This window comes from Camelus dromedarius, chromosome 30 (assembly GCF_036321535.1).
Source record: "Camelus dromedarius isolate mCamDro1 chromosome 30, mCamDro1.pat, whole genome shotgun sequence".
NCBI lineage: Eukaryota > Metazoa > Chordata > Mammalia > Artiodactyla > Camelidae > Camelus > Camelus dromedarius.
This window is the reverse complement of record NC_087465.1, coordinates 21,094,005-21,118,846: the sequence shown is the minus strand read 5'-3', so window position 1 is coordinate 21,118,846 and position 24,842 is coordinate 21,094,005. Positions and strand designations below refer to the sequence as shown.

The 24,842-nt window shown below is 36.5% G+C and overlaps 1 protein-coding gene across 1 annotated transcript in view; it reads left to right on the top strand.

Moving 5' to 3' along the window:
• Window positions 1-22,998, top strand: part of CA1 (carbonic anhydrase 1) — a 44,486-nt gene extending 21,488 nt beyond the window's left edge. Inside the window, exons 2-8 of the mRNA XM_031441405.2 lie at window positions 12,694-12,754; window positions 13,886-14,083; window positions 15,576-15,694; window positions 17,734-17,829; window positions 18,708-18,770; window positions 21,414-21,569; window positions 22,552-22,998. Coding sequence (XP_031297265.1) covers window positions 12,718-12,754; window positions 13,886-14,083; window positions 15,576-15,694; window positions 17,734-17,829; window positions 18,708-18,770; window positions 21,414-21,569; window positions 22,552-22,668 — 786 coding nt within the window. The 5' untranslated portion in view covers window positions 12,694-12,717 and the 3' untranslated portion in view covers window positions 22,669-22,998. The remainder of the gene's footprint in view (window positions 1-12,693; window positions 12,755-13,885; window positions 14,084-15,575; window positions 15,695-17,733; window positions 17,830-18,707; window positions 18,771-21,413; window positions 21,570-22,551) is intronic.
• Window positions 22,999-24,842: the final 1,844 nt, after the last annotated feature.

Below are 24,842 nucleotides of genomic sequence, written 5' to 3'. Positions count from 1 at the left end.
TTATTTATTCTACTTATTATGACTATTCATACATTTTGCTATAAAAATAGTAATGTATTCAATTACAGGGTGACGCACCCAGGCTTCCTAGGGACACTACTTATATAATCTTTCCACTGTAATGATCTTATAAGATCTGAACTATTTAAAACTCTGAAGCACACGTGGCCCCCAGGGTTTAGATCAGCAACTGGGAATCAGTAAGAAGTTATATTTGTGAATGACTCTGTAGCTCACAAAGCTTTTTAAAAGCTGAAGTCATTTTATCCTATTTTCCTCTCATGCATAAAGAGGAATTTAGGGACTTTTAAAGTATGCCTTATTTCCTTGCTTTCTCTAAAGTAGCTTCATTCTGTGATTTCAAGGTATTAGCTGCACGTGAATCCAACAGAAGTGTGAAATTATTTGTTCTCACCAAAAGACATTTAATTTTTAAATTAAATAACATGTTACAGAGAAAAGGTGAGGGCCAAAAAAGTATATATAGAATAATACTACCTGTATTTTTTGAAAATTATAAGTATGGTTCTCTCTGGAATGATGGGAGGGAGTTTGTTTTATTTTGTACCCTTTCATATCTTTAAGTTTAGAAACATATGGACTTATTATCCATTCAAAAAATTAAAGTCACAAGTTAAGATATCCATGAATGATTTTTCACAATGTGAAAGGCTCATGATACAAACGCTACCCAAGTCAGCTGAGTTGCAAGTGCACACACAGCCTGGTGTTGCTCACAGTGGGGCACATAGTTAATGGCCCGTGTTCTTCTTGCTTTCACCTTTTTCCCACTTACGCCAGATGTTTTTCCACACTTTTTTTTGATTGAACTATAGTCAGTTACAATGTGTCAATTTCTATATTCAATATCTTGTAATAACGTTTAATGAAAAAGAATATGAAAATGAATATTCATGTATATATGCATATCTGGGACATTATGCTGTACGCCACACATTTTTGACCACCAAAGAGCACACACTGACCTTTGTTCTGGCCTGTGCCAGCATGCCCTCTCCCTCTGTTGCTCAGATCCCCGGCCTCAACTCTCAGCCTCTGGTCCAAGCAGTCATATGAGCCTGAACTCAACTAATGGTCAGTATCAGCTCATAGAACGGGGTAGAATAAGGGGATTCCAGACTGGAGGCTGAGCTATGCTGGCAGGCAGGGGATGGGCAGAGCAGAGACAAGAGTCCTGATGCAGGCAGCAGTCTGACTGTGATGACCAACCCCAGACAAAGACAAGGTCAGAGTCCAGGTGGGAGGGCTGGGGCTGAGGTTCAGAGGGCGGAGCTGCTCCAGATGCCACCGGACAGAACTGACCCGGGCATACAGGTGTAGATTTGACATACAAGCTGGGCACTAGAAACAGAGTTCAGCTTCCAGAAAAGACAGGTTCACACGTGTCTACTCCGGAATGAAACTCTGACATTCCCCTTGGACTAGCTTTCAGCACTTTTCCTGCCGAGGACAAATCAGAGAGGAGCAGGATTCTGTAAGTGCTGCTTGGAGCATGTGGTTCTCTCCCCCTGCACATGCAGTGATGTCTAGCCCAATTTTATACCCTAAGAAGACATCCCAACAAACTTTTTCCGTCCATCCCCCGGAGTTGGGTTGAAGAATTTGAGGGGCAGCCCTGATGGTTAAGGAGGTGGGCTGGTAACCTCAAAGGCCGTGTGTGAGTAACTGTGAGTCACAAAAATCAACCCATCGTTAATTTCAACAACCAGAAGTTGTGGTGCTTTAAGCAGTGCCTGACCACCATGGTACCACTTGTCTTATTCCTTGTTCATACCGTAATGAAGGGATTAAGTTGTGCTCGATTTAGCTTTGCCCAGACACCGTGGTTCAAGTTCTCCGTCAGTAGCTGCATTTCTATCCTGCTCAATTTAGTAAGTTTAAACATCTCTGAGGTACATCCATTTATCAGCAGTCTTTGCACTGGTTCCGTAACAGCCTTACAAGTAAGAAAAATAATTTATCAGTTCCTCGCCTCTAGGGTCTCAGCGGAGATCTTGAAAAGAACCGGATTTTCAAGCTCACTTTGGAAGAGGCCAGTAGGAAGGGGACTGAAAGCAGATTGTAAATCAATTGCTTTAGGCAGGACACCTGCCCTGTCAGTCTTAGCAACATCCAAATGGAAACATGGGTGATCTAGGATTACCCTCGCGCAATGCCAATGGCCAAGGCACTGAAAGGTCACATCTATTATCGTTGGCGTTTCTCTCCCCACTGGGCTGTTTTTTGAGTGGATGTCATATTCATCTCATACAGAAGGCATGTGCATCATGCCAGAACATTGCTGCTAATATTTGATCTAATAAAAGACACCCTATCTTTTCTTCAAACTTTACGATGTCTAGCTGCCACTAAGGAATGGTTCCTTTCTTCGTCACCACTCCAATTTTATGTTTTAAGGACTTGAATCCTTAAGCAAAGCTGCATTTGCCACCTCTTATCTTAAAGTTAAAATATTCCTTTAAAAAACAGGGTAACCGGCTAATACATGGCACAGTCAGCCCAATTTCCAGAAGTGACTTGATGTCAATAGTCAATGCTCCTTTGGAAGGAGCACTGGTATTTACTAATAGTACCGTGTTCACCAAAAAAATAGCTTGGCACTTTATAAGTAGTATCAGAAGTGGGAGAAGGATGAGCAACACAATCTTAACCAAAAAAACCAAAAAACAAAATTAGGACAGAAAAGGCTAACAACAGCTGGTGTCAGCTGCAAGTAAACACACAGTTGAATCCTGCCCGACTCTGCAGGGGGATCTCTGAGAATTCTCGGAGTCTGGGGCAGAAGTAGCAAAAGGCCGCATTGTAGGAATGTCAAATGTAAGCCCAGCTAGCTGGCACCCCCAGAAATTGCCAACAGGGGGAACTGGTAACATTTGCCAGGAATTCATCTTCCCCGATCATATTGTTACATAAAATCAGCCTTGTTTGTTCTGGGAAATCCATGCCCCCAAGCTTCATTCTGCCTGGGCCTTGATTCTTAGTGACCAAGGCCCTGGAGGGCTCCATTGGCCTCTGTGGATCTCCTTTCTAAAAGCGTTATTGACGTGAACCTGGGGTGGGGGGGGGGCGGTTCCTGGAGTTCTTTCTCACCAGACTGGTTCCGGCTGCCTCCTGGGTGATGATGGAAAACTAAGGCACTTGCCAGCATGTCATTCCCTTACTTTGTAATCCTCAGGCAGGTGCACGAAACTTATGTGGAACTTTACCAAGTAGTTAAAGGCAGAGTCCAGGACAATCTTAAAGGATGTTGGGCTGTTACTGCAAGGCCAAAGTATTGCATATTAAGGAAGTCCACCGCAGGGCCGGATAAACGCAGGATAAGGAAATGCTGTCAACACCTTTTTCACTCTTCGCCCTGAAGGTTGGAAACCCAAGGTGTTTCAAGTCGCGGTTGAGAACTGGTCCCCAAAGCCTCTCCACAGTTTTCTGATTGCAGAAAGAAGCTGTAAGAGACCCCCAGAAAAGTCCCTGTGCACTCTTGCTATGGGAGTCATTGCTGAAGGAAGATTGTATTTTATCAGAGATCTTTAAGATTCCTTAAAAGTCATCACTAACTTACAGCCAAATCCATCTTAGAGATCAGCTTAGTATAAGATATGTATTTAGTTATGTATTTATCTCATTTGCCTAGAGCAACATAAAAAAATTTTAAAGCAAAGCAGAGAAAAATTCAGAATAAGACATATGGCCTCTAGCAACTAACTTAATTATGCAAGTAAGCTTCCACACAGGAGAGACCGGATCTGGAGGGACTTTCATTAAAATCTTGCTATTTTGCCTTTAGCTAAAAGGACAAGAATGTCTCTGAAATCTGGTTGAAGGGAAACTAATGTAAATTTACTTTTTCTTCTTCCTGCCCGAGCAACCTAAGACCAGAGGATCTGTTACATTCCATCCTGTGCTCTGATCCTTTAGCCTTAGGACTAGAAGAAATTAAGCAGATTTTGGTGGAAATGTGGAAATATGTGTTCACCAGCAATGCTGGAACCAGAGAGTTTTGAAATGTGAGAAATGTGGGAAGGGTGGGCATCAAAGGAGCCTCAGGAAGGACGTGTGACAGTTTTGTGGGCCTGGACAGGCTGGCTGTGGACATGCAAAAAAAACCCCACAGCATCCAGTCACTCAGGAGAGATGATGGCCCATATTACACCTTGACACACACCCCCCACCCCCATGGACAAAACCAAGCATTGTCTATGCAGACATTAAGAAGCCTATTTTAGGGAAACTACAAAGACTGTTTTGGGATAATAACTAATCTTTTTTAATAATGAAATGCAAAGTGATGAAAGAAAAGCTATTTTTAGTTAGATTTTATAATGTGTCACTGGAAAGGATCATTAACACAGAGTTGGAAGACAATATTCTAACACGTACACCTGACTTTGCGTAAGTGGCTTACCTTTCTCATCTGGGAAAGCCTCTTTCTTCCTTTTAAAAAGGAATGCTAACATTTGTTCCCAGCTCACTATCTTCTTAAAAGTTCTAACATCATGTGAGTCCAAGTAAAGTGAGTAAAATCTCCCTTTCTATGGGCAATTTTAGAGGAAAGAATTTCTTTCTTGAAAACCATCTATAATCATTCCATTTATTTCTTACCCATTTCTTAGAAAAAGCCTGAGGGAGGATACCGTTCCATGGTTTTCAGGCTGACTAGCCTGTACACTTCATCAATCAAAGTCTTGGAAGGTCTGACACAAACCTGTGTCCTCAACTCTTGGGGGCACTTAACTCTCCCATCCTATTTAATCACAACCCATGCCATTTTCCATTATTAATAGTACACTGAGTGAAAAAATAATAGCTATCTCTACTGTGCATCTGTTATGTGTCTTTATCTCTAATCTTCATTTTTTGAAAAAGGAAGACCTTCACGGTGAGTAATATTATTAACCCAGTTCACAATAAAGAAATAGAATGACTCAGAGAAATTGGGATAGACAGATAGGCAAGGTTTAGAGAACACTAACACCTGAAAATCGAGGTGAAGCAAAAGAGAGTTTTTAGAGACTGAAGGAGCATTGTAGCTACTGCTTCATCCCTGATGGGTAAGATTAAGACTGTACTGTAAGCCTTTTAAGGCCAATAAAGAGGCTGTCTGTAATGTACTTCTTCTGTGCACCCTAAGTCATTCTGTAAATTACTATTTCAATTAGCAAGCTCGCCACTTTCCTTAGGTAGACCTACTTGGACAAGGATCAGTGAAGAGTGAATTAAAAGAGTAACTTCCTGCATACACAATGAATATTTCCAGTGCTAATGGGCACTTGGTTATTACACCTGCGTTCCCTTAATCTCGCATTTGACTTGAGCATTTGATTCAAAAATCCCTGCAGAGCAAGTCACCACCCAAGTAACAATCCTGTTGTTAGCCTGTTGACCCAACTGATAAAAAAAAAAAAAGCACACACAAAAAAAGAAATGAATGGAAAAAAGATTTTCTCTTCTAGAGTCGGGTACTTATAAAAGCATTAGATGATTTTTTAAATCTTGTGGGGGGGATAAAACTTGTAAAACAGTAAATAGTTTTTCAAGTGGCTACTACGATTGGACATACTTCCTGAAGGAGGAAAGCATGTCAGGACAATGACATGCATCTTAAGAGTGTTTGTAAAAGGGTCCAAACGTGTTTTAAAATGCCAACTAGAGGGCGAGAGTATAGCTCAGTGGCAGAGCACATGCTTAGCATGCATGAGGTCCTGGGTTCAATCCCCAGTTAAAAAAAAAATTTATTTTTTTAAATGTAACCTGGGAATGTTTGTTAAAGCCACACATTCTAAGGCCTCCTATGCAGAGACTTTGATTCAATAGGTGTTACTTTGGTATAAATAATGTGATTGTTAATCTAATTCTTAATAGGAATGCTTAATAGCATCCTAATAGGGACCTAGCACCTTCAAAGGTGACCGCTTACCATATTTACAGCTAACTCAACACTGAAAGGCTTGTTATTTACTATAAAGGATGGTAGACATAATATTCTGCTCATGAAATTAGAGATATCAAGAGTAGTAACTGACTAGGGAATTTTTCTGGACCCGTAGTTTTTTTTTTTTTTAACTGCTGCTAATTCTTTTATTTTTTTAATTTTATTTTATTAAGTTATACTCAGTTTACAATGTTGTGTTCATTTCCAGTGCAGAGCACAATTTTTCAGTTATACATGAACATACATATATTCATTGTCACATTCTTTTCCACCATGAGCTCCCACAAGATCCTGTATACATTTCCCAGTATAATCTTGTTTATCTATTCTATATATACCTGTCACAGTATCTACAAATTTCGAACTCCCAGTCTGTCCCTTCCCACCCACCTCCCCCCTGACAACCACGAGTTTGTATTCTATGTCTATGAGCTGGACCCACAGTTCTTGCTTGAACGAGATACATGAGTGACAAGTCTAACACTTGAATGCCACTGATGTAGTGTGTAAGTCTAGGCCCCAGTGGGCCCCAGTGGACCCAGCTGCTTGAACCAACAGCAAAGATCACCAGTCCTGATGTCATCAAAGCCTGTCCGGAATGAGTCCTTCATTTAGGGTGCTAGTTGAGGAGCCTCACTTACAGGCAGTCTTTCTAAAACCACAGGCAAGTCACAAGACTATTTTGTGCCAATTTGCTGCTAATGAATATACAACGGAGGGGGTTTGATCAGAGACTTGCTTTCACTGAAACGTATCTTTTGGTAATTGGATTGTAAAGGTAGATTCGTGTAGCCCCCAGATACATCTTTAAAAAGCTAATAATATTTACTAAAAGATCTTGATATTTGTTAGCAATCTAAATTGGCTCAGGTCAACTCACCAAAGTAAGGGATTGGATGAAACATACGCATATGCATTTTTTCTTAGGATGGATCTTTTTTTAATTGAAGTATGTAGCACATGCATTTTAATTCACGTATATATGAATCTGAGGCAGGTGAGCTACAGACTACACGTTAAGAAACACTGGTGTAAGAGAGGACACATTCAGCTGCAAATGTGCTTGAGAAATCTAATCTTTGATAAATGAGTTGGAGAGTTAACAAAATTACTCGGGGAGTCAGCAGAAATTGCTTTTAAATCTTCAGGTCACTTTTCGGTAGATGGACCCCAGCGAAGGTTGCATGAAACATGTTACGACAAGGTGACTGATGGGACTGACCTTCACCCCCTTAATATTTACATTCGAGACTTATCTCCTTTCCTGTTTACATACAGGATGCCGTTTCATCTGCAGCAAGCAGATTTCTGTTACGCAATTGTTTGAATTTCAGGCCACATGCAATCTTGGACTATTTTATTTTATTTCATGCCTTTATATTATCTGTTTACCTGAGAGTTAAAATCAAGCTTTTTTTTTTTTTTTTGAGGCTGAAGTTAATCATTTACATTCGTGCAGTTTTTATATGGCTCATAAAGCATCCTGCATAGTATTTTCTTTCTATATGAAAAATACTCCTTAATAATGTCCTCTGTTATAGAATGACTCATCAATTCCCCAGTCACAGGACATAAGCTTTAAATGTTATTTTGTCCGTTTCATAATTAATTAATTAATTAATTAATTAATTAATTAATTAATTAGAGGTTGGTACAGTTAACCTGCTCAAGTTACCCACTTATCCCTAGAAAAGATTTCCGACAATTAGCTTAAAATTGCACAAGCCTATGCTTTCAGTGTGTAAAGTGGATAAATCTTTCCAACCAGCAATTTCAATACATATGACAATCAACTAGCTATGTTTAAAATTTAATGTTTTCGGAAGCATGAAATTGTAAGAAACTAAATGCCTCTTTGCTGTGGATTAAAATAGTTACCTATGCAAACTTACTTAGTTAATCAAAATACTCATTAGTGAATTTTTAAATTGCCTTCAAAAATGAAAGTAAAATATTCCAAAGCAGGAAATAAAAGGTTGAAAGTTTTTCTTTCATGACAGTAATAAAATCCATATAAGTTATGGGTTTTTGAAATTTGTATGTTAAAAGTTCAAAGCATATTTCAAGAGTTAAATTTTGACAGAAAGTGTCGAGAAATTTGACACTTATAAAGACCAACGTTCTCACTCTCCCAGCAGTGACTGACAGACACAGACGGGCCACTTCATTCCTCCCATTAATAGAACTGAGAGGGGAAAGGCTCCTTCTCCTTAGTTCCAAATACAAACATGAGTTCAGCTCCAGCAAAGCTCATTCACACACCCCTGAGTTCAGACCCATGAGGTTGGTTGGGTGGGTGCAGCCCCCGATAAGGGTTCTGCTCTCCTTAGTCTTTACCAAAGTACAATCATTGAAGTTAAGAATGACCACTTAATTGTTCTCACTAAAATATTTATTGAACACCACTGTTTTCCATGCATGTTGTGACTGAAGTGAACAAAATGATTAAAAAAATAATACAATGGTCCATCATTTTGGAAGTGTCATTATAGAGATGGTTATTGATATTAAGCAATTAAGTGAATTTCTGAATGTGAAAAAGAATAAATTCAGGATGCAACAAAAAAAACGCTATGAAAGAAATAAGACAGAATGAATTAATAGAGTGACTGAGAAGAGGAGGATATGTTAAATTTGGAGGTCAGGAAGGTTGTCTCCAAGGTGATACTTGAGCCTGTGCAAAGATCTGGATACAGAGCAATCTGGACAGAGGAGACAGAAAGTACAAAGGTTCTAAAACGGGAACAAGCTTGGGATGGATGGAGACGAAGATATCATCAAGAAAGAGTAACGTTGGTAAGCCATCTTGTTGTAAGTGAAGAGAAAGACCAATTTGGAGACAATCCAGACAAACCATCATGCCACTTAAATTGATTCATCAGAATTTCCAATTGTCTTACTGTAGGAATGTCCAGGGTAATATTAACATTTTCCATGATCCATTGCTCCACTGGAAATAAGATTTATCCTGCCACCTTAAGCAATACCAATTCTGGAGAGGCAGAGAAGTTAGGGAGCAATGTGAGAGTTATGCCAAGTTTAATAGTTAAACATGACACTTGATTTTCACTACGTGCATTTCCTTATTTTAGGGAAAATATCCCAGAGAAGCCACTTAACCTTGAGGAACTCGAAGCATTGTGTAACTGCTAGTGCCTGTTGGAATTTCTTCTCAGTGGGGTTTAGCAGATCTCTGCTCTAACTAGACACCAGCACTCTCTCACAGTCTTTGTTCCTACTATACCAATTAGCTATTTTTTACATTATAAATGTAAATTTGAAACTCATCAGAATTTACATGCCTTCATAAGAGTTCATGTTTTCAATTTTAAATTATTAAAGTAGAAATCAGAGGAAAATGTTCATTTAAGAGACGAGGAGAAAAAATCAAAAAGAAATGCTAAGCCTTTTAAATAGAATTTAAAGTTGGCTAAACATAATTTTTAAATTTTGTAAAACACTGAGAAAATGTCTCTGCTTTTTTGGAAAGCATTTTAGGGCATGAAAAAATCTTCAGCAAAGTTAATTGACATTACTCAATAAATAAATGTAATAAGCTATTAACTAACTTTAAAGCAAATGTTTTAAAGACTGTGGTGTGATAGAATAGAGAAGAAGATGCCCTCATGGGTTTGAAAGTAACCAGAAGTGGATTCAGATCCTGGTTTTTCTCCTTGAATTTTCTGAGCCTCAGTTATTCCTTTTAATAGTGGGGTAAGACTAACCAAACCCCTAGGTCTACTCTGAGAATTGAATTAGATCATTATTTCAAAGGGTCCAACAGATGGTAATTATTCAATGAATGACAGTCTTTTCTAGCCTACACCAACACCCCTAGCATGAGTACACGGTGATAGTTTTGTTAACAATAATAGTAAATCTTTTAGCACTCTTCATACTGTTGTTTGTTTGTTTGTTGCAAGAATTTTATTTATTGAAAAGGAAGGTCAAGAGATAAAATTATGACATAAGGTTTAGGGTGGATCCCCTTAAGATAATGTCAATATTTCATCTTTCAAATTTTTTCAGTAATATTTGACCTCTAAAATTCCATTCCATAAAATAAAGGAAGGTATCTTTCTCCCTCCCCCCAGCCCATTAATACATTTTCATCAATTTTACAAATTAAACCAATGTAATTATTAAAATTAAACACTCTGCACATTATTCTTTCAACATTTAAAAATCTCTATTTAAAGTCCTACATTTTTTGTTTCTATTTTTTTCTGTTTTATTGACATATAATTGATACTACTGGATACCTCTCTGTGCTATCAATTAACCAATTCTCTATCAAAATTACTTATGTACTTTTGCATGGTTTTTTTTAAAAGAAGTTTTTCCATCAGCCTAGCTGCTCCTGATTCAGTTTCAAGTACATATGGATTTATTTGGAACATTCTAACAGCGGAGGGAATGTCTTTGTCAGTATGTGCTTAGATACAGTTTTAGGGAATAAACTGTTAGATTAAGAGAGTAAAGATTGTGTAAACTGACCTCCTTGGTATGCAAAAGCCCAGAGATTATAAGAAGAGGTCACTACGCGGAGGCTCCATGTGAAAGGGAAGTGAACACAAAATGAGACATCTTGGATTTAGCATAGATATTAAGTTGAAAGAGGCCAAGTTTGTGAGCAGAAAAAAAAGGCTAAAGGTAAACGAGAGGAGTGTTAGTTCTTATGAAACTGTAAGCGCTCATTAAATTTTACATCCTTTCTCTATATAGTTTTCTGCTCGTGGGAGTACACAAACACACCCTGGGTACATAGTGGAACAGAGGGTCATAATAGTTAGGGTTCAAGGTAATTTTGTGCCTAAAACTTTAAACAAATTACCATCCCATATAAAGTTAAAACCTTCATGTGATGAATTATCATGTAATCATGCAATGAAAAGGGAGTTGTCTTTTTCTTTCAAATAGATTGTTAAATACAGTAGTTCAATTTAAAGTTTCTGTTAACAGGGTGTCAATTAGGAAGCAACTTATCTGGCAAAGAATAGACAGCTTTATTCATGGCATGGGCTTCTGGCCAACCTGAGTCTCTTTAAGTCTGGAATGAAGTATCCCAAGGATCAGGTCTGATGATTGGTCATCTTGAGCCAGATCAGACCAAATCAACCAATCCAATTCTCCGCATCAAGTGGAGGTCGATGGGCATTTGTTGACAGTTGAAGGTTAAGAAAGAGTGTAAGCTTTGGGGTTAGGCAGATCTAGGCTTAAACCCTAGGTTTACAAGATGTAAGCAGCCGCTTATAAGCTTTATATAACACTGAGCAGTTGTCTTCAATTTCTTCTTACACAGAATACAAATTTTAATGTTTAATTTGGTTATTGTAAGAATTAAATGAATTAATGCATATGAACTTGTTAGCATAACATCTGAGACACACTGGATGCTCAATAAAGGGTACCTTTAAAAAAAAGTTCTTATTTAGTTCCTTCTGCCAACTAAAGCGTGGAATGGAAGCTTGGGTCACTTCCCACTCTGCATCTGAGCCAGCTGGCTATCGTTAGCCAAAAGGGACAAACGATGTGCCTCTAGTCAGCCTGGCTAAAAATTGTGTCTGATCCTCTTCTTTTGGAAAGCCCAGGCAGCTCAGACAGTCCCGGGGGAAAGGAGGTATGACTCTCAGGGCATGGACGCTTAATTTTTCAGATTGGATTTCCTCTGAGCGTATTTAGAGCCTTGGAAATGTGGACCTAGCCAGTCTGACACATGCTAATCAGTTTCCTTCACTTCCTTGAAAATTCCTGTGGATCTTCTCATCACTCAGCAGGTGGCAAGTCTCACCTTGGTCCAGGCTTCAGTTGGGCTTAAGAGAATTGTGGGCAGAGAAGGAAAACTAAGGGGTCGCCCACCTCATAGCTCACCCAGTGTGGCATTCAGCAGAGATGTGGTGAAGAAAACAGCTAGACTTGGAGGCTGAAGCCTTGGCTTCTTGTCTTCTTGCTAATTGTGGTGAAGCCCCTCAACATCTCTTAACTACAAAACAATAATTCTCACTGTACAGAATCTGTGTGCATGTGGTGATGGTAAAATAAAATAATATTAAATTACTTCATAAGTTGTACAGAACTATACAAAAGAAAGGCTTCTATTCCAAGAGGCCTGCATTTGATGGGTAAAAGCTACATTGGGCCATATTTAATTTCAATATTAATAAAATCTTCTCCATTTATGAATTCCAATATTGCTCTAAGATGAATGACTTTATTCTCATCTTGTGTGTCTTTGAAATGTACTGTTATGAATAATACGTATTACAAATGATTAATGATTCTGTTATCTGATTTTAAATTAGCATCATGATACCAGTGCCAATCAGCCTGTAAACACACAAATTATTCTCCTTACTAAATTATATTGCCAGTGTCACTTAAGTATCCAGCAAGGGTAAAATTAGAAATCTCAATTTTTAATTAGGAAATCCAAAGAATCTTATATGATAATATTCAGTCACATCTGCTAGGAATATAAGACAAACAGGGCTTGGTTTTATAAAACTTAGGATTTTGATACTTCTCTTTTACAGTATGAGAAAATAAAACAATTGGAATTGGCCTCACCCTTGTGGGCTTTTTTTACAACATCATTTGTTTTACATGTATGTATTTCCTGGTAGGTAGAGATGATGAAATAGACCTATTAAGGGCAGGGACATTTCCATAAAAAAAGCCCCAAGGGATGGTTTCCGTTGTCTACCGTGGGTTCAACTGCAGTCAGGTGTTATCTCTGTTTTCAGAAAAAGAAAACTGAGCAAAAGATCATGTCAAGTCCTGACTGGGGATATGATGGCGACAATGGTAAGTTCTTCCGTTCATGTCTCTTTTCCAATTAAAGAGGTATTGAGCACTTAAAATAACTGCGCAGTCATAGATTAATGGTTTGAATTGCCTGACTTTGAATTATAAAAGCTTTGCATGTATTCTTAGCAGTTGTCCTTTGAGTCATGGCTGTCTACAAAATGTTTTCTTTCTCCCCCTCTCTTTCAGTCTCTCCCTCTCTCCATACATTTATATTAGAAATCTATTGCTAACAGTAAAATATGGATAATTTGATCCCATAGACTATTAATACTTTACTTGTGTTGGCAAATAGACTGTTTTATAGTACAGCACAGAAAAGGGGCATTCTTACAATAGAGAAAAGACAGTCTGTTCGGCGAGTGGTGTCGGCAAGTGGACAGCCGCATGTAAATAAGTGATTAGGACACTGCCTCACACCATACACAAAAATAAACTCAGAATGACTTAAACATAAGACAGGACAGCACAAATCTCCTGGAAGAAATCATAGGCAAAACATCCTCTGACATAAATCATAGCAATGTTATCCTAGGTCATTCTCTGACGGCAACAGGAATAAAAGCAAAAATAAGCAATTGGGACCAAATCAAACTTATAAGCTTTTTCACAGCCAAGGAAACCATCAACAAAATGAAAAGACAACCTACAGACTGGGAGAAAATATGTGCAAATGATGCAACTGACAAGGGCTTAATTTCCAGCATATATAAACAGTTCATACAAATCCATAACAAAAAAACAGATAACCCAATCCAAAATGTCCATTGACAAAGAAGTTGTGGTATACAATGGAATACTACTCAGCCATAAAAATAATAAAATAATGCCATTTGCAGCAACATGGATGGACCTGTAATAACATATAATGAAAAAGAATATATATGAGTAAAACTGAATCAGTATGCTGTACAAGACACTAACACAATATTGTAAATTAACTAAACTTCAATTAAAAAATAAATAAATGGAAAAGGGACATTTTGAAATATTAAATTTCTGTTAAGTTAAACAGAATATCATTTAAGATACCTGAATAAATCCTAATTTAATAAACAAAGTTATATTCCTAAAACTTGGAATTGAGCATTTGATCAGGTTTTGACTGTAAGCATGTGTTTGTCCTTGTAGGTCCTGAACAGTGGGGCAAGTTGTACCCCATTGCAAATGGTAATAACCAATCTCCTATCAACATTAAAACCAGTGAAACCAAACATGACACCTCGCTCAAACCTATCAGTGTCTCCTACAATCCAGCCACAGCCAAGGAAATCGTCAACGTGGGACATTCCTTCCATGTAAACTTTGAGGACAATGATAACCGATCAGGTGAGCCAAAGACCCTTCTGATTTTTTCTTTGACTTTCCTGGGGAAATTAAAACAACAGGTCGTTAAGAAACACAATGCCCATCTTCAGTCTTGTGCACATGTGTAATATCGCTGTAATCTGGTGAGGCATCTTGAACTTTCAGAAAATTTCTAAGTAGTAAAGATGATTTGGGGGGCTCCCAACTCAGTCCTTCTTCTTCTCAGTGACAGTGTTCCAACTCTTCCAATTTCCAATGTCTTCATGCTCACTTCACATCCTCTGAATGAACAGTACTTTTTTTCCAAAAAGGTCTGTGAACCATCATGAATATAAAAACTGAAAATGCAAATATTTTCTAATTGAGATGAGGATGGAGGAGCACAGTAGGGAAGAAAAACAGAGGTGAAGAATATATTTATCTTTTGTGACCAGAAAAAATGGCTCTATAACTGAGAAGTGCTTGGGTACCAGTAAGAAAATGGCCTTGCATGCATCTTTTTTGGGGGGAGAGGGGACTGGTAATTAGGTTTATTTATTTACTTTTTAATGGAGGTACTGGAGATTGAACTCAGAACCTCATGCATGCTAAGCATTCACGCTAACCCTGAGCTATACCCTCCCCCCTGCACCTCGCACAGAACAACTTTGTGCATAAGTATACTTACCTATCTTCCCCTCTCCCTGCTAGACCGTAATGACTGAATTATCTTCATACCCCAGAGTCTAGTACATTTCCTGCTACACAGTAAGACTTTCAAAAATGTTTACTGAATAATTTATTAACTGACAATTTCACAAAACAACTCTACTGACAAAAGGCAAAATTTGCTTTAGCACTTTCCTACAAGGTTCTGAGCCTAAATTTTAGACACCCTGGGGCTATGTCCATTGTTAATATTGGATTAGACCTGATATTATGTGTTTTATTAATCGTATGATTGAGTAGGCTCTCTAAAGAAACATGGTTCATTGTTAAAATTTTTTAAGTGATCCTACTGCCCCACTGACACTTTCTTTTAGTCCCTGCCTAGGGGTTCTCTACAAAGCTGTCAAGATACCCGCTAGTGTCTTGATCAGTTACAAGGTATGTGATGAGTAATTTGTTACCAAAAACTAAATCACTGAAGATCTTGATGCATACTTCCCATTACTGTCTTTGTTGAAAGAGTAAATGAATGGACTTGCAGATTAAAGCAGATTCAAGGAAAGCCCTGTAATCATATAATTCACTCATCTCCCAGTATGTTCTACTGAAGGCAGGAAAAGGTAAAACTACAGTCCATGCGCTGAGAATTGTATATAAGTCATGCACTATCTTAGGGTGCACAATACACATGAATGTCATCAATGTGGATGTGCAGGAAAAAAAACCAAGATGGAAATTCTGGTGCTAGTGTTTGTTTTCATTTCTCCTCAACCCCATTTAATGTTAATTTATATTACATGAGAAGGCAAACTGGAGTTTATGATTGTAGCACTAACATACTAACATTGTTTCCTTTTTCTTTAAGTTCTGAAAGGTGGTCCTCTCTCTGGAAGCTATAGGCTTCGTCAGTTCCATTTTCACTGGGGCATCACGGATGACTATGGTTCTGAGCACTTAGTGGATGGAGTCAAATATTCTGCAGAGGTAATGTAACTCAGTGAGTGAGAGATAACTGCGCTGAGAGTACTCCCAGAAGCAGCTGCCTTACAACATAAGACACCCTTACAGTGGCTCCAAAGGAATGAGCATTCTGGTCCACGTAAGGGACTCCCAGGCTCCATTAAAATCAAAGACAGACACACCACGTTTGGCAATAGAGGAGAATTTTTGGTGTGAAAGAGGCAGCTGAACTTGGAGCTGAACTCCTGAGCCCAGAATCCTCTCTCATTTTAGAATGCCTCAAAAACTTTTACTGTGACATCGGGCTGCCCTCTGGCCTCTTGCCCACATGGAAGTTTGTGATCTAGTCCAAGGCATTTTGTCTGTGTATCCGTGGAAAAATCAAGAACATTTGCATCAGGTTGTTAACAGAGGGTCTGGTTGAAAAGAAGAACTTTTGCCCTTTATATATAGGAATATGTAATACATTTGTAACAGCGTAGATAGGTTGGCTTTTTTATTTTACTTTTATAAAATGAATTTGTAATATATATACTTTTGCAACATGCCTTTTTTTCCCACTTACCAATTTATCATGATCATTTTTCCAACTCGGTGTAATTCCACCTCTTTTTCTAATGTCTGTACAGTATTTTAGTGTATGCATATATCAGAATTTATTAACTGACCCCTACACATGGACAATCACAATGCCTTTTGCTTCTTGTTCTGTTGGGGTTTTTTTCTTTTGCTTTTACCAAAAAATTTTGCAATAAATGCATCTGTCCATACATCTTATGCACTAATGAAAGCAATTATGTAGGGCAGATTTTCATTAGAGGGATTGTTAAATACAGGGTAGGTGCACTTTTCATTTTAATAGAGGACATAGGAATAGTATATAAATATAACTCACTTTATGTTACATTGTAAAGCTAGACTAATAACTTTCAATATTCAGAAATCCATTAAATGCCTTTTCCTATTTCTCCTTCATAAAATTGTAGGCAGACTAAAGTCAACTGGACTGAAAGCCTAAATTAGTATTAGTAGTATCTTTGGGGGAGGATATTTGGTTGTATCTAAGAAAACTAAATTGGTGATTCTCTCCTCTAATTTGAGAAAAATAAAATTAATCCAGTCTGGAGATGACAGGCACTTAGCCACAAAGTTCAACACATGACAGAAGGTGGGAGGGAGAAAGGAAGGGAGAGCAGGAGGGAGGGAGAGGTGGGGAGAATGAGAGAGATTCGTGGCATGGAGAGAATTGATTTGATTTAGAAGGATATGAGTGACCAGATGATCACTTTCCATTGGATGGTCAGAAAAGGATTCTTTCAAGAATGGCATCTGAGTTTAGCCCTAATTCAAGTCAAAATCCTCCCATGGGAAAACTATGGGGAAGGTTCAATCCCCAGTACCGCCTTTAAATAAATAAATAAAATTTAAAAAGCTGATTACTTCCCCTTGCCAGCAAAAGAGAATTTTTTGGTCATGATTCCCAGATACTTCAGGACCCTCTTTTCATAAAGTTAATAAGAAGTATCTCAAGTGAGAGAAAGTTATTTCAATTTTTGTGTCAAAACTGGTTAGTCAGAATTCCTGATCTACAGTTTTCTTCTGTAGAGCAACAGGGAACTATATTCAATACCTTTAATGAAAAAGAGCATGAAAACAAATATATGTATGTATAGGTATGACTGAAACTTATGCTGTACACCAGAAATTGACATGTTGTAACTGACTATACTTCAATAAAAAATAATAATAAAAAAAAGAATTCCTGATCTCACACCAAAGAGAGATTTGTTTTTAAAAAAGAAGTAATACTGAACAGTTAAGATATTGTGGGAAAAGAAATTTCTTAGTGGTTCCAAAATCTGCCACTTACCCACTCTACTCAACACACAGTTAACCCTTCTTAAGAATGAAAATATAGCCTTCTCAAGCCCTAGGTAAAAGTTCACATAGTTTTATCTTTCTAACCCAAGGTACATCTTCATATATTAACAAATTAATGTATGACTTAATTTTTACCTTCACAATGGTTATAAGTAACTGCTTAACCACATTATCATTTCCAGTTTCATATAGTTCACTGGAACTCTGCTAAGTACTCCAGCTTTGCTGAAGCTGCCTCACAGGCTGATGGTTTGGCAATTATTGGTGTTTTGATGAAGGTGAGTTACAGAGAGTTACAGAGCTCTATTAAAATTATTTTTTTACCAATCAGACCTCAAAATAGGATGAAATAAGGCAAAAAAATGTTTGACTCTTTTCTCTTTTTCTGGAAAGTTCTTTACTAATAAGTGACCACAGGTGACACAGTTCCCTAGTAGACTGTGGGGTTTTATTGGAGTTTTTTGGCTTTTCCCTCTTGAAGAGAGAAATAAGTTTCAGGCAGAGACAAAATGGAAAGGTGTTAAAGATGGAATGAATTTTTATTTTTCAGCTCTTCCACATTGCCTTTCTTCCTACATCATAGAGTCAGTTTATTGATTTAACATTTTATCAGGAAAAAAAATTAAGAGAATTTTTGTCCCATAAAGAAAGTTTAATTGATATTTAGAATGGCAGGTTTGTTCGGCTCCTCTACAGGAGAGTCCCTAAAAGTTCTAAAGGGAAGTTCCTACTAAATTGGGTATATTTGGGTGACTAAATTTTGGAATTACAGTAATTCTAGTTAACCTTTATTGTTTATTTATAACATGCCATTCACTGCACCAATTATAATTAATAGATTTGATCAAAAGTTAAGACGTTTGTTTCTGTATCACAGTTTTGCTGAATTTCTGGATTTCGACTTGCATATCTTTGAACATCTTACCCATATTAAATTAAAAACAAGATTTTTATTTGCCACTTTATCTGTGGTTACACATTATGAATCATTTACAGAGTACAGGGCCCACAAAAACAAACTTCTAGCAAAATTTCCTCCCCTAAAGCAAAAATACCTTACTTTTCTTCAGCTACTGTTTTTGATCGAAAAAAAATTAACTAAACAGGACTTGATAATAATTTTTATCTCACACTTTATTTTTTTTTTAATCTCCAGGTTGGTCCAGCCAACCCAAACCTGCAGAAAATATTGGATGCCCTAAAATCAGTTAAAACTAAGGTAAACATACTAATTAAATTAATTTAAATCAGAACACAGGAATCCATAGAATTAGGAAATGATTTAATTCTATATCTGATATGGGGAGTAGGAAGCCAAAGCAAGGGCCACCAATCTGAAAATCAAGGTACTACTAAGATGCTCCTCGCTTCTGAGAAGATCTCTGACCCAGGGAGTTCTTTTATTTTGTTTTTTGTTTTTCATAGTTATTGCTTATCTATTTCAGCAGGACGAAGCCTATAGAACAGGTTTTATAGCTGTTCAAATTTGTTTTAAAAACTATATCCAAACAAAATGTGATTTTTTCCCATTTCATGGAAAGATATCTTTATATCTTTAGCAAGACAACAATGCAGAAGTTAAGGATATTCTTTTGAGATCTCATTAAAATGCAAAATCTCATAACCATGATTTCACTGTCAGCTAAAAAATCGATTTTCTAATATATTTAACCTTAGTTTCCCTGTTTTAATAGTAAATAGTTAAATCATATGTTAGAGATTTATCATTTTCTTTCACAATATGGAGAACTGCCATATTTTTACATAAAATAAATCTAGTTCATGATGATTCTAGAAAGCACTAATCTTTAAATGAGTATATTATAAAGTGAGAAAGTCTGAAGATAAATAAGCACTCAAGTCAGGAATATAAAAAATGATATATGAAAACAGAAGGAAATAATGAAGATGAAGCAAAAATTAATCAAATAAGAAAGAAAATGAAATATAAGGTAAATTTTTATTATGAAAATAAAAAGTTGATTTTTTGGAAAAACAACAAAAAAGCACACTTTTGGCAAGTTTGATGATGAAGAAAAGGTATGCTACAAAAAAACTACTAGAAATAAGGAAATGGATCATAATTAAAGACGTGGTAAAAAGGTTTAAAAGAGAAAAGTTTGTACAGTTGACCCTTGAACAACATGGGTTTGAACTTTGAAGGTCCACTTATATATGGACTTTTTTCAATAAACACACACTACAGCACTACTCAATTGGCAGTTAACTGAATCTGCTCATGCACAACCGTGGTTACAAAGGGCTGAAGTTATGGGTATATTTTTGACTGCGTGGGGGTCAGCACTCCTAATCCCCACATTGTTCAAAGGTCAGCTGTATACTATACCAGTACATTTGAAAATTCAGAGTAAATGGGTGCATTTCTAGGAAAATGTGGAGAAACTTTTTGACTCAAAATGTGTTGAAAACCTAAATAGGCCAAAAATCTAAAAAGAATTTTTAAAAATAGCCAACAAAAAAAAATGTACCAAGTAAAAGAAAACTCTAAGCCCAGAACACGTTATGGAAAGTGTTACACAACTTTTAAGAAACAATCTTGCCACTGTTAACTAAACTGCCCAGATGAGGGGACAGAAAACTTTATATCAATTTAATTTAATGAAACCTAATACCTCAACTGGGTAAGAATACCTCAAAAAGGAAATCATAGGCAAATCTTTCTTGGGAATATAAATAAAAGATATATTAAAATTGATTACATACAGCAAATCATATTCAACAGTATAAAAAGAGCAACACTTCCAAACTAGTAGAGTTTAATCCCAGGAATGCAAGGATGGCTCTATATTAGATCATCTCCTAATAGAATTCATTACATTAACAAACTAAAGATGAAAAACTATATTACAAACTTGTTAGAGTCTTAAAAAGCATTTGATGAAAACTCAATGCCAATTCCTGAGGACAAAAAAAGAAAGAGAAGAAAGAAAGAGAAAAAAGAAAGAAAATTGTCTGAAAACTTATTGAATTTAAGAAAGAATATCACATAGAAACTTGGATCAAACATCAAATTTAGTAGTGAAATATTTTAAGCATTCTCATTTCAATCAAAAACAAGACTAGGGTGTCAACTATGAACACCACAACTGAACATTGCAATGAATGCCCCAATCAATGTAATAAAATATAAATAATTTTGGAAAAGAAATAATAAATAATAAAATAAAGTAAAGAAAGAAATAAGAGTACATATTAGGGCAAACATTAGAAAGTAAAGACAAAACTGCCATCAAGTGCAGAGGATCATTGACATCTACCTGGAAAACTCAAAACTAACAGCTAATAAGCAGAATCAATACGCAGGTCTAGTAAAGTTGATGACATAAAATATTATCTATAAATATCAGTTCGTTTTCTATACATCAATAATAACCAATCAGAAAAGAAAATAGGAATAAATAGAATAAAGCTAAAACACACCAATACACATGTTAATAATATCTTTGCCACCAGAACAGTATCTGGTATCATTCCTAGAGAAGCAATAAATGCTTTATATTGAAAATTAAACATATTCTAAAGAATATAGATTATAAAAAAATTTTGAACCCTTGCTTATCCTCAACCAAATGAAGGAGGAAGATTGCTTAGTCAAAATTTCAATGTAGCATATTTTCAGTCTTCTATTACTTTTGTTTATATCCACAAACATACCAGACATAAAATACTATATAGTAGAAAAGATTAAATTCTCAGCTAAGATCTATACATACATACATATATATATATATATATACACACACACATACACCAAATAATATAACATATATGTCACACATGTATGTGGTATAAGTATTTGATATCATGGTATAATAATATATTACTTTTCTTTTTCTTTCAGGGCAAAAGTGCCCCATTCACAAATTTTGACCCCTCTGTTCTCCTTCCTTCATCCCTGGATTACTGGACCTACTTTGGCTCTCTGACTCATCCTCCTCTTCATGAGAGTGTCATCTGGATCATCCTTAAGGAGAGCATCAGTATCAGCTCAGAACAGGTAGAGTATGAAAAGTAGATGAGTGAGAATTGGGAGAACAAAGCAGGAATATCATTTCAATTCCTAGTATTAATGGGAGAAATCATTATTTCAATAAGATTTTGAAGAGTTCATTTTCCCTTCCAATTGTCTTTTTCCAATACTGAAAAAGATGTAATTCTGACATAAGGTCTATTGAATAATAAACAAGAAAAAGGTATTATAAATACTTTTTTTTTACTTTATGTAGAAAAATATATATGAGATTCAGAACTCCTGCTCTTCTTTTCAGCGTAATAAGGAAAAATCCAACCTTGTTAAATATCTTCCTAAGAGTTTCAGAAACAAAGAAAAAACTGTCACTGGAAGTACAATTAAGACTTCGGAGAATTGTGACTCTCAAGTCAGCCTTGATAGTCGACATGGTTTTATTTGTCCTTTTATAAAGCTTAAGTTCTTAAATATTTAACAAAATATCTTATTAACTACTGTTTGTAAGTATGATAATAATAACTACCTTTGATTGAGTGATTACTTTTATTAGGTGCCTTACATATGTGTTGTCAGTCAATTCTCATAACAAACCTTTAGGACAGGCAGTGTGGCGTATTGGTAACTAACACTTATTGAGCACATGCCAAACGCCAAACACCATTCTAACAACTTTATATGAATGAATCCATGTGGTCTTCCCAACATCTCAGTGAAGGGGTCCTCTACGGAAGCCGAGGCACCAAGCAGACAGGTCTCTTACCTGAGATAGCCCAGCTGGCCAGTGAGACAGCTGGTATCCTAACCCACTCTATCACGGATAATTTAAGCCAAGTGCCTAGTGCAATGAAAGGGGAAGGAATGTTTGGCTTCCTCCCTTTTCATCAGTGAATGCATTGCAATCCTCAACCTGATTTTCTAAGTATCAGTGCGTTAATTACACTAGGGAAAAAGGTGTTTTGTGTAATTTTAATAGCTTTTGACTCTTTAAATATTTTATCCCTCCTCTAAGCTGGCTCAGTTCCGCAGTCTTCTATCCAACGTGGAAGGGGGTAAAGAAGCCCCCATTAAGCACAACAACCGGCCGCCCCAGCCTCTGAAGGGCAGAACGGTGAAAGCTTCATTCTGATTGGCCCACGAGGAAATATCCTCCCTCATGGAACACAGCTCTGCTTCTGCCATAATCCAATAAAGCAAGTTTTAAGAAACAAATTTATCTCAACGCTAGCAGGACCGCATACCTGCAAATTTAATCTGTACAACTAAAAACCTTTTATTTTTGCTCTTCATGCTTAACTCAAATAGTAATCTGCGAGCTTACACACTTGTGCTTAAATTCAAGTATATTTTGTGGAATTCTTTATAATTGCAATTAAGCTATACTTAATTTCTCAGTGATTTGTATCTCTTTTCATTGTAGTCAGTTTAATTGAACCATTAAAATAATTTTACCTCTTTCTTCTTGTCTAATATGCACTCTACTTTTAAAAAGCATTAAGTTGCTACCCCATTTACAGTCAAAAATCTTAAATGCTGTATTTGCAATATTATTTTGCCTCAAATGTAATAACCTAAGAACATCTTGAAATGAAATATCGAGAGTTCATTTGCTTACTCTTGGTGACAAATATACAACTAAGATGACAACTAGATTTAATATTATTATTCCAGCCCAACATTGCTACTATTTGTGTACTCTGTGATAAAACTAGTATGTTTTATATAAGAAATGATGCTTCTCGTTATTACTTCCACTTTTCCTCCCCCATTAGCAAAGTGCTTTTATTTTTTCCATTGTTATAATTAGTTAGCTTGCATGGAGGCTCTGTACCTCAGATTTGGAAGAAAAGTCACCAGTGAATTGTTTATAAAAATGAAGAAAGTGTTTGTCTCAAAACTATATAGGAACATCATGTAATTTTCTAGTCAGATGTGTACTTAACCTGAAGCCCGTTCCTCCTGAAACCACATCTGCATTCAGAATTCTACAATTCTTGTGTCTAGTGTCAGTCTTGTGATGCACTTAATTTCTATTTTCTGAGAAACCATATTAGAGAGCAAAGCCCACATTCATTCCAACGTTCTAGTCTTCTCTAATGTCACAAAATCAGTCAGAACCTCTAAGTAACTGTAATCATAGTCAAAAGGACAGACAAAGCAGATTTTTCATTGCTCTGACAGATTTTTTTGTATAAAGGCTGTGTTTATTTATTTTTAAATTAAAAAAAAATATTTTTAAATAACATTATTATTTGTACCTAAAAATCATGCCGGAAGACGTCTTTTGAAATTTTTTATTGGGGCCCAGAAATTAAGTGAATCCTCTTTATTAAAAAAGTAATGGACCCACGTAACACTTCATTTAGCTCTGATGTGTTCTATAGAAATAAAATACTATAAAGCATTCTATAAAAATAAATTACTTCCTTTGTAAAAGTAATCCGTGTGAATTAACATGTGGTTGCCAGATACTGAGAAAGCTTGAGTGACACCTGTCCTATGATCTTCTTATTTCACGTGAGTTACATTGGTAGGATTTTAATCTAAAGTTATCAAAGGTCATCATGAGCACCAAAGAAAGAGGAGTATAAGTTTAATTTAAGAAATAAATCTGCAAAAGGTGCTCAGGGCCTACAGTGTTCGAAAGTATTTTCTGAAAAGAAATTGAGCAATTTAAATATAAGTTTCATGGTAAGGACCTGGAAAATACTTGACTTGCTAACCCATATATATTTTTTGAAGAAGGTTAAAATGGATTCCAGGATTTAAATATAAGTCTGTAAGTCTTATTATGGAAAGGGCAAAGAAGTGACAGAAGATATATGATGGTCATCAAACTTTATCCCTAAGCTAAATGCCAACTTGGGAACATGTTTCCCCTTACTGCTTCTGCCAGAATTTCACATATTTGGCAGAACTCAAGAGGTGCATTATGGGAGCTTTCCACTTTTCTCTGAAGTAGCCGATAAAACAGCTGTTGGGAGGAGATACGTGGACAAGGCACCGGATCATCTGAGAGTGCAACTCATATGTGTCTTTGACTCACTCTCCTGCTCTGTGCCCTCTTCCCTTGCTAGTTCAGGTAGAGGATTTGAACATCCTTCAAGGATTCTCTGTCTTTTCCATGATGTTTAGTAGCTGGCTTCTTTATGCCAAGATATTTTCTAAATTATTCATTTCTATAAGCTTGAGTAAAATCACTCTAAAAACATTAAATTCCTCAGAGAGAACTGGGGCAAAAGACAGGAAGGGACAGAAATATCTTCTTTTAATTTTCCGGCAGAACTCAAAGAGAAAATTTTC